The sequence below is a fragment of the Diabrotica undecimpunctata genome, chromosome 4 (genome assembly GCF_040954645.1).
Source record: "Diabrotica undecimpunctata isolate CICGRU chromosome 4, icDiaUnde3, whole genome shotgun sequence".
NCBI lineage: Eukaryota > Metazoa > Arthropoda > Insecta > Coleoptera > Chrysomelidae > Diabrotica > Diabrotica undecimpunctata.
In genome coordinates this window covers 28,832,844-28,852,120 of record NC_092806.1, presented here as the reverse complement: position 1 = coordinate 28,852,120, position 19,277 = coordinate 28,832,844, and the positions used below count along the sequence as shown (strand labels likewise).

Here is a 19,277-nt window from a genome sequence, read left to right as displayed (position 1 = left end):
TTCTTCTTTAGGTGCCGTGTCCGTATTCAGACGTCATCATGTTTACAATTTCCCTTTGCTATCGCTTCTTAAGTTTCTATAATGGCGTTGTATTACTTTTTCTCTATTGTAAAATGCTAAAAACCCAAAATATGTGGTTTATGCAATATGGTACACCACCACATTCTAAAGAGAAGGTAGTTAGAACATACTTAAATACAACTTTTCTGAACGTTGTATTGGTCGTGGTAGTCATATTCCTTGGCAATGTGGTGAAATATAGACATAATTATTTAATTCATAAAAAAATCCGAAAGAATACTTATTGTTCATTACGTAAATTATTTAAGTACCCATTTTTATTAGGACAAATAGAAACTAGAGCACAGGTATTGAATAACACATATTATGTGTCCTGTTTCATAATACTTGCTACAAATCTAACCTGAAAGACTCAGCATTTTTACAAAAACATCATCGTTGTTCTAATAACCGATATTGTTATAAATATAGTAAACACACAGGCACTTTAGTTCAGCGTAATATTAGTTCGTTAGTAAATCATCATAGTCCATTTGTTCGAGATGTAATTATAGTTACTCGTAAGCTGTAACGTAATCATATAAATAAGTAATGACATCTTCTGCGACAAATAAGATGTGGTTCCATAATATAACATCTTCTTCTTCTTAAAGTGCCCTCTCCTCAATGGAGGTTGGCTACTACAATTTTAAACTCTTCTCTATCTTTAGCTGTTCTTATTAGCTGTTCAAAATTTAGCCCTGTCCATTGTCGGATGTTTCTGAGCCACGATAGTATTTTCCTTCCTAGGCCTCTCTTTCCCCGATTTTTTCTTTCACTATAAGTTGGGCATATTGGTACTTATTATTTCTCAGTATGTGGCCTAGGTATGATGTTTTTCTAACTTTTACTGTGTTAATAATATAACATAAGATTTGGATATCCAAAATAATATATTCATCCATTATACATTATAGCCACCACGTAACCCCGAATTTAATCCGCTTGATTTTGGTGTATGGGGCGCATTAAAACAACGTGTCTATAAGAATCCCATAAACATTCGCAACCAACTATGGGAAGAAATAAATACTGAAGCACTTTCTTTAGAACCAATGATGCTATTTAATATGAGACGATCTTTTATGGAATATATTGACAAATGAATTAAAGAAAATGGTAGACATATCGAACACTTACTTTAAAAAAAAGTTATGTTATTTAGTTTAACTATTTCTTAATTTGGTTTGTAAACAAAATGTTTTGATTATGACTTTAATTTAACATAAAACGTAAAATGTTTGATGTAAGATCCTTTTATTCTGTTATTTTGTCAAATCCTATTATTAATTATCCTGCTGATATATTTATTTTATTTAATATTTTGTTAACTATTAACTTTAGTTAAAGGTATTTTATACCAAAATTCAGAAGTATTAATGTTTTTGTCTATTTTTTCTTCGTTGCCTGGAGTAATTGCCTTAGATCAGAATTATGCAGCTGATTTTTAAAATGCGATTATCTCGAAAACTGTTGAGTTTTGAAGTTATTAACAAGTATACCTTTTTTTTGTTAAAATAATGTATCTTTAATATTTTTTATCCCAAATACAGGTAACTTAAAGAGCAAAAAAGTTAGGTGCAAATTGATACCACATATGTGGCATAAGTGGCGCCCTCTATTAGTTACATCAAAGTTTGCATCAAATTATAATTTCCCATATTTAAAAGTACCCAGTTGTAAATTTTTATGCATAAATGTTTACAAACATGAAAGTTATAGCGAAATATAAAATTTTAATTTTGCAGTTTAACACCCTGTATCTTTCTTAATATCAACATTTTATTAAAGCAATTTGGCTTAAGCCGTAATATTTTAAAGTGTAGAATCTACTGTTTCTTTTTGTACAATTACTTAAGGACCACCCTGTATACTGGCCAAGCAGAGTAGTCAAAAAATATCTTATTTTACTTTTGAGTCGATTTTTTTGCTCGCAACTCGCAAGTGTAGTATTATAATATCAATATTTATCAATAAAATAAAAACATATATGATCGTGTTTATATTTTCCGTTTATAAACATGCTTAGAGGCTGAATTAATTGGCTATCGCGTGGTTACAAATTAATGTGACAAATTAAGCCTTTTAAATTGTTCGTTATAATTGTTTATACTCTACTAATTCGTGTATCTCCTACTAATGGAAATTTATAATGACACTAAATACAAATATGCATTCGAATATGTAATATACTTATACACGTACCCATACTGCTTTTACACACAACTTTAATTTCTAAAATTTACCTGATTTTAATCAGTCCTAATTAACACTATAAGTGTCTTAATCGCTAAAAGTTTTGTTTCTACGCCCATCTTTATATTACACGGATTTGTTAACTTGAAACGGCTGTTTATAATTACAAGTGAAAAAAAGTAAAAAAAAAAGGGTTAAAAAAAGTGCTATAACGTTAACTTGGGTTAATGTTTTCTGAAAAATATCAACGTTTTACACGTATACAGGGTAAAAATAAAGTTGTGCTTTTTTATCGTATTTTGCAACACCCTATGGAATTTATTAGAACGAAACGCTACATCTTATTAATATTTTGAGATAGTTTCATCCTTTCTTAAGATTTTCGTAAAAAAATTATCTCGATATCCCTATTATCAAAGATTATACAGAACTTTAAATGTAACAAATTTTTATTAAACATTTAAAGTAAAGAAAACACTACTTACATAAACTTTATTGATAATACAACTAAAGCTTAAGAAAACATATCCTAAATATTCTTTAACAATTCCTTCTTCCAAAACACTTAATAACGATTATTTCCATCTCTTTATCTAAGTACTTCTTCACAGCGACGAGGCATACTCAAAATCAAGCGGCGTATTGGTCTTGATCAATTGCATCCCAAACTTCCCTCACCATTAGTTCTATATAGTCAAGAGAGAACAGAGACAGGTGGTGACTGTCAGCTCCTGAGTTGGCGATCGATAATATCCCACAAATTCTTTATGGGGTTTAGATCAGGGCTGAAGGATGGCCAGTTCATGGTTTGTATTCCAACTTCGTCCAAATAATCACGGAACACACGTACAACATGATGTGGTCGAGCATTGCCATGCATTAAAATAAAATTGGTTAGAAAAAATGTCTGTAATATAAGAGATATTCCTCCCTAAACCATTGCAGATCCTCCATTGAATAAATAGGTCGTATGTTGCATTGTGCGTAGCGTTCTCTTGGCCATCGAATAATTCTCACACGCCTATCTGAGCTATATAAGCAATACCTCGATTCATCTGTGAACAACACGTGCTCCTAGTCATCGACATTCCAGTCACTGTGCTCTCTGGCAAATTGTAATCTACTTCTACGATGATTTACGTTTAAAGCTGGTGCTCTGACTAGTATCCTTACATGCAAATCTTGTTCAGCGAGACACCTTTGTATAGTGTTTCTACTAATTTGAATATTATGAACATCTGCCACTTGTATTTGTAAATGTCTCATTGTGACAAAACGTTCTCTTATAGTACGAAGCCTGATAAACTAATATTGGCGTAGTATTGTGAGTCTTCCTCTTCCTGGTCCACGCCGTCTCGTATAGTCGTTTGTTTCTCGAAAACCTTAAATTACTCGTGACATGGTAGTATAAGATACTCTTATCTATTCTCTTATTGAGTCTATTTCACGATAGCTTAACCCTACATCCGCTAAAGTAATTACCTGCACACATTCATCTCGGCTCAGATTTCTGGAAATACGGTCCATGTCAACTAAATAACATACGGACAGTCTAAAACTGTCCTGCCAAATTGTTTGATTTTTCATGGCCAACTAACTGCTTCCATTATTGAGGATTAAAATTCAATAAAATCACGTTATGCTTTGAACGCAATTTTCTTTTTTTATAATAAAGATATCGGTGATTTTTTACGAAAATGTTGTAAAATGGAGTTGCAAAATAAGATGAAAAAACAACTTTATTTTTACGCCCCGTATGTGTGTAAAACGTTTACATATCCCAGATGACATTAATACAGTAATTCCTTAGAAATAGATCTGCAATGCGACAAAAAAAAATCGGTTGCCTGTAAAGTCGGTTTTACGGGCAAAGATTTTACGTGACAACGTCTTTTTCTCGGTAGAATATTTATTGATATGAATATTATTAAATTGCACAATAGTTGTTTGCAGTTGAAACGCGCTGTTTCTTCTCAATCGACTGAATTACGATTGATTGCAGAGTGATTTAAACTATTAATTTACTTAACACTATCAACATTTGTCAATAGTATGACATAACCTATAAACTCAGTTTCTAAACTTTTGTGTCAATCTAACAATTAATCAATCAATCATAGTTTACGATAATGAAATATTAGTGTACAATTATTTACCTTTATTGTTGTAGTTGTTGTAAATGACGAATCTAAGCACTCCACATTTTCACGACAGACACAGCTGACGATACTTTAACCACACGTGTGAACTTGTATTATGACGCTTTCTCGGTTTTCCAACGCCAAGAACGCTCGAGAAAGACAGAGACACAAGCACGCACCGATTCAACGCGCCTAATTCTCTAGTGCTGCGCGCGCAGCGGACCGATCATGTTTGAGTGGGAGAGAGACGCAAGGCATTCGCCGGTCCGGCGGGCCTCTCTCTCGTTCGGTGACTCATCGTAACAGACGTGAGCGGGCGTTACACTTTTTCATGAGTGACTCCGAGCCACAACCTAATTTAAGACGTTGTCACGTCAAAATAATCGAAATTCAATTAAGAATTCAAAAGAAAAATAGTTTAAAAATTATGGTACAGTTGAGGTAGTGCGTTAGTTTTGGATAGTAGATAATCACGTAATGTTTAAACGTACTTTTCTTTTTTGATAATAGAGATATTGAGATGATTTTTTTTTTCGAAAATGTTAAAAAACGATGATGCTATCTCGAAATAAGATGTAGCGTTTATTTCTAATACATTCCACAGGGTGTTACAAAATTAGATAAAAAACAGTATAACGTCAATTAACATTGAAACATTAAAACACTATAACAAGTATAACGTCAATTCAAGATAGTAGGGACATTCCGACATATAAGTCAACACAGGAATTCCTACAAAGAAGGTTCCAAACATTAGAGATGTTGGAAACAAAAAGGAAGGGGCCAGACCACAGACAACAGGCAAAGAAGAAGATAACCTGTGTGGTATGTCATGAAGAACATAAACTGTTCAAATGTACGAAGTTTCTAAGTCTACAAGTACGTGAAAAAAACAATATTTTAAAGGGAAAGCAATGGTGCGGTACATGCCTAGTACACAAATGGGAAGTACCATGTTATTCCCCTCATAAATGTGCAGAATGTAATGGACAGCATCATTCATTGCAACAAATGCCAGAAGGTCGGAATTATAACAGAAGGATTTCTGAAAACAGAAGGCCACCAAATAGACCCAATGGTAGTGGGTCAAAAGGTCAGTTTAATAACAGAAGGAATTCTGAAAACAGAAGGTCACAAAATGAGTGGGACCAGAGGTGACAACAGTTACGACGGATCATCAAGGAGACGAGAGAATACCGTGAGCTATTTAAGTTATTCAAGATTCAAGAGGAAACTCACAATTGATGAGAGCATTAATTGACCAACGCTCGCAGTTATCATTCATTACAGAGCAGGCCGCTACAAGTCTTGGAATAAAAAGAGAGGCTGTCCACGCCCAAATATCTGGGATTTGAAATGAGGATCAAAGGACGTCGAAATGGAGAGTGACATTAAACTTAGAAGCACATTTCAAAAATGAATTTGAAATGAAGACCGAAGCACTTGTTCTACGAAAAATAACAAAGCGTCTACCGAAGGAGATACAGATAAAGGAAAGGAACCATAGTCCTGGTGAATCCAAATTTTAATGAAACAGGTCCAATAGAGATTATGTTGGGAGCCAAAGAATATAGTTTGATATTACTAAACGGAGTAAATGGAACAAAGGATGGTTTGCTAACCCAAAATACTAAATTGGGTTGGATAATGTTAGGGATAGCACGGCAAGAGAATATCTCTAATATACAAGTACTCAGTATGATATCTAGGCGACAGATGGATGAAGAAATAAAAAAATATTGGGAGTTAGAAGAAGTAGATCAAAGCAATACTCTTTCAGTAGAAGAAAAAAAGTGCGAAGAATATTACAAAAGAACAGTAAAAAGAGATAATGAAGGAAGATTTGAAGTTAGAATACCCTTCAGTTCTAATACAAGCCAGTTAGGAGACTCAACACAGCAAGCATACGCGAGACTGCTGCAAGTAGAGAAGAAACTTCAAAGAGAAATTTACGAAGAAATATGAAGACTTAGAACACATGGAGTTAAATACAATAGAAACAGGCAATAAACAAGGGTATTACCTTCCTCATCATGCAGCAATAAAAGAACATTGTAGCACAACAAAATGCAGGGCCGTGTTTGACGCTTTCAGTAAAAGTTCAATAGGAATCAGTCTCAATATTATAATGCACTCTGGACCTCGTTTGCTACAAGATCTTACAAATATATTAATAAATTGGAGGTCGTATAAAATAGCATATATGGCAGATCTACAGAAAATGTTTAGGCAAATAAAGATAGCGGAAGAAGATCAAGTTTACCAGAAAATATTATGGAGACAGTCTGTAAAAGAACCGATAATGGAGTATCAGTTATCAAGAGTAACATACGGTACGACGGCAGCGCCATACCTTACATTAAGAACGATACAGGAATTATGTAATGAGGAGAAATTAAAATATCCACTAGCTGCAGAAATTGTTAAACACAACATGTATAGAGTCGACGTGCTAGCTGGATTAGAAACTGGCCGAATCTCATCAAGCTCAAACAGAGTTAACAGAAATGTTTGTATTAAGGAAATGGGTTAGTAATAGTCAAAATTTAATGGAAATCATACCTAAGGAAATAAAAAATGTCGATATAAAAGCGTTACATTCAAAATCAATATAACCAAATATAACAAAATAACAAAGAGGCTGGTGTTATCGGAAAAAGCAGAAATATATGACCCATTAGGATGGATTTCTCCAGTGATAATGCAATCCAAAATATTAATCAAGAATTGGGGAGAAAAAGGATAAGTTGGCACAAATAATTTAAGAATTCTGATCAAGAACAATGGATTGAGTATTACTCACAGCTAAAACACCTCCAAGAGGTAGTAAATTAAAATTTATAATATGAACTAATTACCACAAATATAGAAATATTTAAAAAAATTAAGTTAATCAAAATTAACCCCTACTGTCGTTTTCCAGCTTGAAGAGAACATAGAACTTCAGGAAAATATCCTTATTTAATTCTGACTTTAAGGATCAATATTCCGCAATTTTTGAATCATATGAATATTAAAGAAAACTGCAATACAGTTCTACTATTAAGAGTGCGTCACAAGTTCCGCAATAGCCAAGACGAGTCGATGCCAAACTTTAATGCCGACTTTTTACGACGTTTTTGTTTGGAAATATTTTCATATAAGTATATAAAGGATATAATATGTCGAATTTCCATGATTGTTATTTTATCACGTTGACATGTGACAGTCAGAATAACTTATCAAAAATATGTGATGAATATCTTTGACTGACACTTGTCTAGCTGTACCACTTAAAATTTTATTGTGCCATCGGTGTTGAAAGGTATAGGCCATTCGCACAGCTTGGGAATACTCTGACATGGAAAACATACAACACAAAAATTTTGATCTCACTATTAATAGCCCCCAAATAAACTTATTGTTGCCGACTTTATTCATTGAAAAAAGAATAATAATAATAAAAAATGGGAGTGTATATTCATTAATTTTCATTAAAATCTTTCCATTTGTAATTACTATCTATAAACGACTATATAATTTCAAAATTAAACATTTAAACTTTTGTTTTAATTGATGCAATTTCGTTTTGTTAATAAACTGCACGCAAATAATTTATATTTGGTAGATACAATTAATATTGGCTATGAGCACGTTTGCTTGGTTATATAGTAATTTTCAGCTATTTCCAGTCGGTCAAAGAAGTAAAAAATGATTACTAAATTTGCTAGTTGCGACTGAGATCAGTATACAGTGCTAGACAAAAGTCGGATAAGTGCTAGTATCAAAAAATAGAATGGCCAGCTTGGTCACCGAACCTTACACCACTAGATTTTTTTCTGTGGGGGTACTTGAAATCTATGGTTTACGCTACAGCACGCGACAGTATTGATATTTTGAAACAACAAATGGTTGAAGAATGTAGGCAATTTCCCCCGACACATTTGAACAACTACGACAAGAGTTTAGCACTAGGATGCATTACTGTCAGGAAGTAGATAGAGTACATTTTGAACAGTTAATATAAGAACTGGTTCTTAAATCGTTTTTACCTACAATTTTAGTATTTATTTAATTTATTTATGAAAATCGGCTAAACCCAAACAAAATTAGTATGGTTGAATAGGCATGCATATATCTTATAACCTCCCTAAATATAAATTTAGATTTCATATCTTAATTTGCACCGTTAAAGCGCCATAACTGTGTTGTGAAAAATGTCATCAACATTTACTCCAGTAAAGTGTAAGGGTGTGCTTAATTTACAAATAAAATACCTAATGCTGGTGTAAATTAAATGTCATTTGTCACTGTTAGAAATATAGCCTAAACATTGGCCAATATGACTGATCATAAGGTCTACAACTTCAGTCGGTAACAGTGTGGGACTGCAAAAATTATTGTGGTAATTACAACCTTCTGATCGCACGCAAAATACTCTTGAGCTTCAAAAGACTTGAAGTCATAATAAAAATAGATGTTTTCATTGGAAACTGCTCCCTGAAAATTCATGTCTATAAAATCGGCAAAGGGGACAGAATAACACGAAGATTTTGAGAAAATGCGGAGAAAACGAGAAAACCAATTGTCTGCGACTGCGGGGCAATTGTTCGCCAACACCACAAATGGGGCAAGTGTTTCTAGAGCCTACTTATCTAATAAATATCGTTACTAAAAAGATAATAAAGAACATAATATAAATGTACACGACATTCGTAAAATATATACTTGAAAAGCGGAAGAACAGAAAAACAGAAGGTAAAGACGGGATACCAAACGAATTACTAAAATATTGTGAAGCAGCAAAGACAGAACAATTAACAATATTAATTAAAAAAATTATAAAACACAATAAAATACTGGAAGAATAGATAACCACAACAAGGTCTTCGTAGTGGAAGATCGTGTACATATGCAATATTCGTTATGAAGCAAATTACTGCGAAATAACTAGAGTATAATAGAGCAGCAGTTCTGTCTCATTGACTTAAAGATAGCGTTTGACAGAGTAAGACTCAAAGATGTAATCCATCTTCTGTATAATAGAGAAGTTCCCCTAAATATTATAAAAACTATCGAAAACATTTACCAAAATAGAAGTCATAATAGATGAGATAAGTTACAGAACCTACAGAAATAGACAGCGGAATAAGACAAGAGGAGTCATTGAGCCCTATGCTCTTCAATTTAATCATGGATGAAATCATCAAAAGCGTTAACAAAGGAACAGAATACAAAATGGGAAACAAAGAAATAAAAATACTCTGTCACGTAGACGATGCAATATTGATAGACCCAAATGAAGATAGTTGGCAAAGACTGGTCGACAGATTTAACATAAGAGCAAAAGAATTTAACATGACAATCTCATCTCAGAAAACTAAAACAATTGTAATCAGCAAAGAACCAACCATATGTAAAATAGAATAGAATCACTATTGAACAAGTAATGGAAAAAAAAATTTCTTAGAATTATACTGTCCAGCTATGGAGACCTGGACAAAGAAGTGAGAGATCAAGTAGAAAAAACAAATAGACTGGCAGGATGCCTTAATGATACTATATGGCGAAACAGTCAAAAATTTATAAAGCCAGTGTAAGACCAATAATGGCATGCCTCAGAAACACGACCCGATACAGCCACAACATAAAGGCTACTGGAAACGGCAGAGATGAGAGTACTGAGAAGAATTATACGAAACACGCTGAGAGATCGAAAGAGAAGTGAAGACATTAGAAAAAAATGTAACGTACAATGTATAAATGAATGGACACGAGAAAATAGAAAAGAGAATAAAATAACCGCATAAGCAGAATGAGAAAGATTCGTGTCGTCAAAATAGAAAGAGATAAGTCACCAATCGACAGAAGAAGTATCGGACGACCACGCAAAAGATGGAGTGACAAGGTCGCAGTATGGAAAGGTACGGACTCCTTTGCCATTTAGAATAATTAAAAGATGTTTTCCACTTACCTCAAATTTGTACTTATGTGAACCAAGCGATGTCCTCTGCTTCTGCCAGAAATTATCGGGCTTGACGATGAGCGCTTGATGGATTGTGCCAGGTGGAAAGTGCTCGTGCAATGCCTTCAGGATAGGTTTGACAGTCGACCACGTTGATCCTCTCATATCCACTAGAACCGTGAAACCCAATCCTCGCGCTTCATCACTGGAAAAAAGAATAAAATATAATATTAATAACTATTATAGTGACATTAGAAGTGTTACACCAAGGAGGAATAATTTCTTAAACTTAATTTTTTGGTAACATGGTAGATTTACTTCAAGAATGAAACAATAACGTTGTCAAAGAATTTTTATTAACAAGTAATCAAACAAAATTAATAATGTGTTTGGCGACCCCGTAGCTAAATACACTCCTGTATACGTCTAGGCATTGACAAAATGAGATGATCGATCGATGTCTGCTTGTGGCACCTCGTTCCAAGCAACTTGAACTTCATTTATTAACTGTGCCAGAGTCTATGGAGGATGGTGCAAAGTGGACAGTCTTCTTCACATCATATCCCATACATTTTCGATAGGATTTAAATCCGGAGCACGGGGCGGCCACGGCAAAACATTAACGCCAGCTTTTTGGAGAAAGTCCATAGATTGACGAGCAATATGGGGACGCGCATTGTCTTGCTGAAAAAGGACGTCTCGACGGCCGTCGAAATAAGGCAGTAAAGTGGTTTGTAAGATGTCATCAACATAACGCGCAGCTGTCATATTGCCTCAAATAAACACAAGTGGTGATCGGCTACAATAGGCAATAGCCCCCCAAACCATTACTCCAACTGTCCTGTTTACATGCCTCTCAACAGCAAACCCGATATCGCGTCGCTCTCCGCGGTGGCGTCTTAACATCCTATGACCATGCTGCCGTTCTCTGCATCAATTCAAATGTTGATGACAGTGGTCCGCAGTCAAAGGAAGCACTAGTCGTGGGCGAAATGAAACCAGTCCAAAGGTTCGAATGCGACGGTATAGTGTACGCATACTAACAGGTCTACCTTCTACTCCAAACCATTGGTCAGCAATTTGACGCGTAGTAGCAAAACGGTCTCGCAGATCCAGTAATCTAAAGCGCCTATCTTGACGCTCTGTGGTACGCCTCGGTTGACCAGTTGGTCTTGTTCGTGTTCCTCTACCTTCGTTTGTCCACACACGACAGACAAAACTTTATTTTTACAAAAAGTAGAAAAGATAAAACATTGGTATTGTTATCATAGCATTATTCCTTCTGGGTGTAACACTTCTAATGTCACGGAGTATATGTACTCAGTATGTGTATAAAAAAGCTTAATTTGCATTAAATTTCACTATACATGAATGTACACCAAAATCAGCAAATCAAAATAAAAATTTATAGATTCCATGAAATGATTCCATTATTTTGCCATAATAAATTGCGGCCATTCGTTTCTTCCGCCTGACCGAGTTTTTGGAAACATTTAGAAAAAAACTAAAAAGGAAGGAAGTCAATGCAACGCCTGATGAATACTACAACATTATGGGTTCAATGAAGTTGAACACTGCTTTGACCTAATAAGGATTTTCAGTTTTATAACAAATAAGAACTTATCTATACCGATATGATATGAAATTTAATTAATAATACACTTGCATTGTGAAAATGAGGCTCGCATGCAGATTATCGCTTTTACTATTTATTGATTATAAGTTTGAATAAATCGTTATAATCGGGAACAGCTTGAGTCCAGCATAGGTTGGTGAAAATAAATATTTATTACATATTATCTTTCTCTCTCCCTCCCTCTCTCTCTCTCTCTCTGCAATAAATATAAATAACTTTTAAATAATATAACATCACACTTATTTTTAACTAATAATTTACATAAACAATTATATTCATATTCTAGTTGTTAATATTACTCTTCCCCTCAAGAACTTTCCCGATAGTCGTCAATAAGAGCAGTAAATCCGATGATCACCTGTCACCAGCTAACCATAACGGAATTTTTCCCTATGTTTTCTCATACATTAAATAATAATCCTTGTATCGGCAGGTAAATAAGATTTATTTAATTGTTTCATTGAATTATTTATGTAATTGAAGTGATTTAACACTTAACAATTGCACACATATAATATTGGCATAATTGCTATATATTTTGTACTAAACGGCACCCTAATAGGGGTTATTGTAATTTCAGCATTTAGTTTGCCATGTACCGTTGACCTGAGGATGTATAGAAAATTATAGTACGCGAAACCGGTCGTCGGTGCTAGAATAAATTGATTGCGAGTGAATATTATTCTTATTTCTCTTTACCTAAATAATTTTAAGATACCACTAGAAATCTACTTGGACTCGATCTTTGTAAGCATGTTTTGAGTTGAAATTCTGATTTACCCTCTAGAAACCAGAATTTGATATCAATCCGGAGGGTAAAACATCAATCTCATCAAAACATGACTATTTGCTGCAAAGATCAACAGTCAAATTGGATATTACAAAGCGCCAATAATAAAATCGTAACGTAATTTTTATTACAATCAATTATGACTTAATTCCATATAATAAAATACAATATAGAACTGCGTATATATTAAGCTTAAGAATTCTGTTTCTTCTAGTTATTTTAAGCACTCTATAAAAGGTTAAAAATCAAAGACCGAATACAATAGAACCAATACACAAATGAAATATTCGCAAACGTATTCAACGCTACGAATCAACATTTTTTAACAAATTTCACAGTTATTCATGCGTTAAAGAATTACTATTCCAGTTCCTTCCGACAAGTTAAAAAAATTATAAACAATCCACTGTTTCTATTCGAAGCCATTGTTACCTGCCAAGACGGGATAAATAGCCTAGTTTTTATGTTAGCTAACTTTTTAGACAGTGGCGTAACTCAACTGGCTTAAATTTGCGTTAAAAAAAGAATAATAATATTGCAATTATTACTGCAATTATTGCAATAATTACAATAGAGATTCTAGTCTGCAGAAAAGATTTGTAAATTTGTACTTGAAACATAAATGCTAAATGCAGTGTGTGTATGCTTTTGGAATCTGACTGGATGATGCAGAAAGAAAATCTGTCTATGATCAATTAGGAGACATATTCTCAAAGACCAAATTTATTCCCTTTCAGCAGAAGGGAGAATAATAGCGGGTAATTTTAATTCACATGCGGATCAATATAAAAAAGGATATGGTAATATATGAAGAACTAGGTTCTGCAATTAGAAATGATGCCGACGACAATATTGTTGTGTTATAAGTATCTAATGCTGTTCTGTGCTTTGGTGAAGACGGCAGTACTCTTTTTACGCGAATGTTCCACACACGGTTTCTATCGACGTTCTAGTCGCGGAACTTTCTGGAATTTCGTGTTAAGGTCGATTCAAACACATCAGTCACGTCTCGTCACAGTTCCGGCGCCGAACCGAACAATCCGTCATAAAAAATATTCTTTAACAGAAATATGCCGCCGGCATTCACATTCATCAGTTGACGAACAGTTTCCCAGCAGTCAGGTTTCGACACGTCTAACGCCCGACCGATTTTATAATCTCAGCAACGATTTTTTTGGTTTTTCCGGCAACATGACGGGCGGTACAAGTGAACAAAATTAAATTAATGACGAACAATTAATTGGTAGAATGTGTGAGAAAATATATGATTTGTAACATGCAAAAAAATGAGACATTAATTTAAAAATAATATTTGGCAGGAAATCGGAGAAGAAATGAAAACACAAGGTAATGCACTTCTCTTTATTTTTATTTCACTGAAAGAAAAACAACATACAGTTTTTAAATTTTTTCAAGATGCCACGGCAAAGACTCCCTGGCGAATCAAAATAATTTTTAAAAGTGTCTCTTAGCATTTTCTGTTGCATTTCCACCTTGCAAAGGCAGATTTTACAGTTCAGAGTTTGTGTCTACTTTTTGCTCATTTTTGTCATAGTTGTACGTGTATCCATCATATTTTTTAATAAAATTATGTAGAATACAAGTTGCCAATACTATGTTATCTGCATTTTTTGGTGCTGCTTGAATTCGCCTGTTATAAATTCGAAATTTTTGAGATAAAATGTCAGACGTATTTTCAACAACTCTTCTGGCACGACAATGGTGGTAGTTGTAAACACATTCTGCTACATTTAAATCCTGACGTGGATAACGCCGCAATACATATGTTTTTAAAGGAAATGCTTCGTCTCCTACTATTACATATGGGGCTCCAACATCTGTATTCGGTAGGGTTGTATTTTGTGGTAGTTGTAATGTTCCTTGTCGAAGTCTTTTGCTCAATGAAGAAGTTGCGAAAATTTCGCCATCGCTGTTCTTGCCATATTCTCCGACGTCAACAACCAAAAAATTATAATTGGCGTCTACAAGAGCCAACAAAACAATTGAAAATGATTTATTGTAATTATAATAAAGCGATCCTGTGTTTGGAGGTGCTTGAATAGTAATGTGTTTGTCATCCAAGGCTCCCACACAGTTGGGGAAGTTTCAGTTTGTGTAGAAATCTTCAGTAATGGCTCTCCACATTTCTTCAGTAGGTTCTGGTAGTGTTTCAGCTATTAAACTGTTGCATATAACTTTACATGTTTTATATACAATATCTTGCAGTGTACTATGTCCTAAGCGGAAGCTAAAGAGAGTCCCCAGTTGCCAAATACCTAAAAAACAAAGAACTGTAGTACTGTTTTTTATGTAAAACTTTTATTCTATTATCAAACCACTTTTTATGTTATCTGTCTTTAAACGAATTACATTTTTCTAGGTCAACTGTGTAAGACTAGATGGGTAAATATTAGAGACACATTTAGAAAGTATTTGAAAAGAAACATTATAAAAAGTGGACAGAGTGGTAAAGTAACAAAGAGGTACAAATAAGCTGTTCAACTAAGTTTCTTGAAAAAACATTTTAATAAAAGAGAAACGATAACTAACATTAAGGATATTGATAATACCCAACAGGAGTCTGAAAAGATAGTGCCTGTAGATGAAGAAAGCAATTCTGGCGATGAGAAAGGACACAATGTTTTTGCCCCAACCAAGAGACAAACGATGAACAAAATGAAATAATAGAAGAAACCAAGAGCAAAAGGGAAGATTCGCCTGCTTCAATACAAAGGACTAAATAACGACCAATACAAAACACAAATGAGTAAAAGAAAAGTTCTGGCATAACTGGCATAACACCAGCCCTAAAGTCCCTTTCAGCTCTAATTTTTATTTTGCGAAATCAGAAATATTTTCGGTTGTACAGAAATATGAGCTAGTCTCTTCAATAACAAACTTATAATAATTGTAGTGCTACAACAGCTCTTCCAATAGTATCGCCTGCATCCAGTTACCAATACACTAATACATCAACGTACGTGCGTACCTTAAACAAACTGCCAAACAAACTGAAATAGCTCTTCTTCAGTGTGTGTCTTCTTTTTTCAATTTTTTTGACATGTTTGCAAACAATACGTTAAAGCCATTTTTAAAGGTATCCCTTTTTTTCATGCGTCATGGATCCACTTCCGACTTTTTGCTTGGTTTGCTCGCGCTTCTTCTTCCTAGTCCAAACATATAGCAATTATTGCTAATTCTTCATCCGAAAAACTCCATCTTTTCAACAGATTGGTCGCCGAAGACTGATGCATTTCGGGTGTGTGCGAATAGACGAACGAACAGTTCTGTAACGAGACGGTACCGGTTCGGCGCCGGAACTGTGATGGGCTTGAATCGACCTTTATTTCACCCGCTAGCTATTTCTAAAACAGATAATCTATTGATATAAGCCCGTTGAGTCGGCATTAGCGAAGTGTTTTTGTAAGCGATATCCGCGATATGTTGTTCTGAAGCTATTTTCTTAATTATGAACAATTTCCGAAGTGGAAATTGAAACGTCAATAAACGTACTTTAACCTTTAATTGTGGCTTATTCCGCGATACGTGTGATAGTAGGCGATAATTATTATTGTAATTAGAATTTATGATATTTGTAATTTAGTGAGTTTTTGTAGTTAAGTGAGTTAAAATAAACTTAGTTAAACCACGTTTGCTTCACTTAATCCCTGAATCCACAAAAAAAACGTAACAATATGCTTGAACTATCAGTAGCGTTAGAAATGACGAAGAAATCAAAATATCTGAGAGGGCCACGCCAAAAAGTGAAAAATAATGTACGTTAAAAATTGATAGGTAAAATACTTTATCGGAGACAGTATTTTAATACCTGTTCCTTTTATGCAATACTAGACAACATAAAAATCAGTTTGTATTTTGTTATTTGAAAGGCAGATCAACAACGCAAGCAATTTTCATTATAAGTTTGTTAATAGAAAAACCCACGATATTCGTTGTTCTTGAGAAAACGTACTTGTATCAGAAAAAATTGTAGCAGAGAAAATGTGTATCTATCATTAAAGGATAAACTAAAATTGTAATACATGTTGGCGCCTACGTAATTTGTGTATTCCGGGAAACATCAATGAACTGAGAATAAAATGAACAATATTTAACTTAAATATCAACATAGTGTACCCTTTATGAAAATGGAAAGTTCATAGAGCATTGGTCGATATCGGATATATATAATACACCTGAACTACTTATGTAGTTATAGTTATTTATCGGTAATGGCGGTGTTACGTTACAACTGTCTATTATTATAGCGGCTCTTGCCCAAGGTATTCATACGATTCAAATTAAGTGACTGTATTATTGCTTTTTATTAGTACTGGAGATCGAATCCATCAAACACAGCAGTATAATTTGATATTTTGAAACTACACCGCAGTGCAAAATTATCCGGACACCCAGATTTTTGCTAAAAACTGGCGTTTAAAAAAGTTTTGATATTTCTTATGGAGTATTTAATAAATAAACAAAATTTAATAGTAAAATTTATTACAAATCAAGAATTTAACAAAGAAAATAGAAGAAAAAATTAAAAAAACTTGAAAATCTGCAAAGAAACAAAAATTCAATTATTTAATTTTGAACATGTTTTAATAAAAAAAAATATTTAGTAGGGTGTATTAGCTCCGCGTCTCCTAATTACCGCGCTCATTCGATCAAGCATACTTCGGATTAAGCACCAAATTCTTCCTGAGGAATTTGCTCCCATTCGCCACAAACTGCTTGCTCCAAGTCATTAATGATTTGAAACTGAACATGGTTATGTCGAATATGTCGTCACAGAATATCCCATGCATACTCGATTAGCTAAGTCTTTACTCATTGGGAGCCTTGGTTATAAAGGAATCTTAATTTCACCCAAGTAATCCCGTGTTATTCTGGTAATGTGTAGACGAGCACTATCTTGTATCAGACGAAAGTTTTCTCCAACAAATAGGGCAAATGACACTACATGATCTTATAAACATTGTTTAATATACCTTTCAGCGTTTAAATTACCCCTAGAATTGTAACAATTTTTGTATGAGCCGCTAGAGAAATGTCTGTGCACCCCATTGTACCATCTTCACCAAATTGAACTCTAGCAGTAAAACAGCATTGGTGATAATGTTCACAAGTTCTTCTCCAAATCCTAGGCCGCCCATCTAATGAGTATCTGTTAAATCTTAATTCATCAGTGTATAACAAGGCACTTAATTCTCCAGCACCGCAAATATGATGTCTGCGAGCGAAGTGTAACGTTGCCTCCGATGTTCTGCTGTGAATAGAAGTCCTGTGACAGCTATTCTGGATCTTTTCTGGATTCTGGTTTTTCTATGGATATCATTTAATCGTTGAATAAGTACTGGTCGTGATAGTATGCGATCGCGTACCGCTTGCAATCTAAAAGAGTCACCTTCAAATTGACCTGTGGTTCTTCGTGTATCTTGACTGGACCTGCTGGTGTATTGTCCTATTTCACGAAATCGTTCTATTGCATCAAACACTGTACTTCGAGAAATTCCTAAAGCATTTGCGATGTAACGAATGCTGCACCCATCATCCTCTAAAACAACAACTTGTGCTACTTCTTTTGTTATTATCATTTTTTTATTGCAATTTGGAAAAAGAACAAAACAAAAAAAATTAAAGGCAAACTTGCAAACACATAGAATACTTAAACAAACTTAAAATAATTCTTCAATTTAAAACACTATTTCACATTAATAACAAAAAGTTTTTATGGAAGGGTTGTTGTTCGCAAAAATCATCTAAACGGGTTCAAAGAAGCAAAAAACCCCATCGCTAATAAGACATAAAATAAAATTAAAAAAAAGTAATAAGTTTTTGTCTAAAAACGAAAAAATACATAAAAATCTGGGTGTCCAGTTATTCTTGCACTTCAGTGTATTTTCCTGTGACATCTTAATGATTTTAATCTACCAAAATATATATAATAAACGAAAGAAAACGGAAAAACCTTAGTTTAGTTTTCCTTTAAAACAAGAAATGTGTTAAAAATTTAAACATATGATTCAATATTGTTATTAATCGGATGACATTTATGACTTTTAAATTTTGACAATCTTTGCGAATCGAATCTTTTATTGATTCTTTTAATTTTTTACTTCTCATTTAATGTTTGTATTTTGTTAGTGATTCTTCATGCAGTTTTTAATTTAGTAAATATATGATGACTAGAAATGAATTGATCGAGAGTAGAGAATCGATGTGAAGAACCGCCATTTTGTGACGCTACCCGTGATGACTATCTCGTGGCTCTAGTTCCGTGACGACGCCATCTTGTGGCGCTAGTTTCAGGACGCTCAGCATTTTACTATAGAGAAAAAAGTATTCGCTTCAAAAATTAACTTATCGAGAAAAGTCTGTATAGCATTTTTTGCTATAAATTAAATTCGGGATCGATTTCGGGAATTATTTAAAGGTTAAATATTTTCAAACCGGACAAGGGGTGGCACTCAACCCCTGGGATAAAAGCACACATCGGCACTATAT

General features: G+C 34.0%; 1 protein-coding gene across 6 annotated transcripts in view; it reads right to left on the bottom strand.

Moving 5' to 3' along the window:
- trio (trio Rho guanine nucleotide exchange factor) overlaps positions 1–19,277 on the bottom strand; it is a 668,772-nt gene that overhangs the window by 597,023 nt on the left and 52,472 nt on the right. For all 6 annotated transcript variants that reach the window (XM_072529242.1, XM_072529243.1, XM_072529237.1 and 3 more), the window contains exon 3: positions 10,351–10,546. In XM_072529242.1, the coding sequence (XP_072385343.1) occupies positions 10,351–10,546 (196 nt within the window). The remainder of the gene's footprint in view (positions 1–10,350; positions 10,547–19,277) is intronic.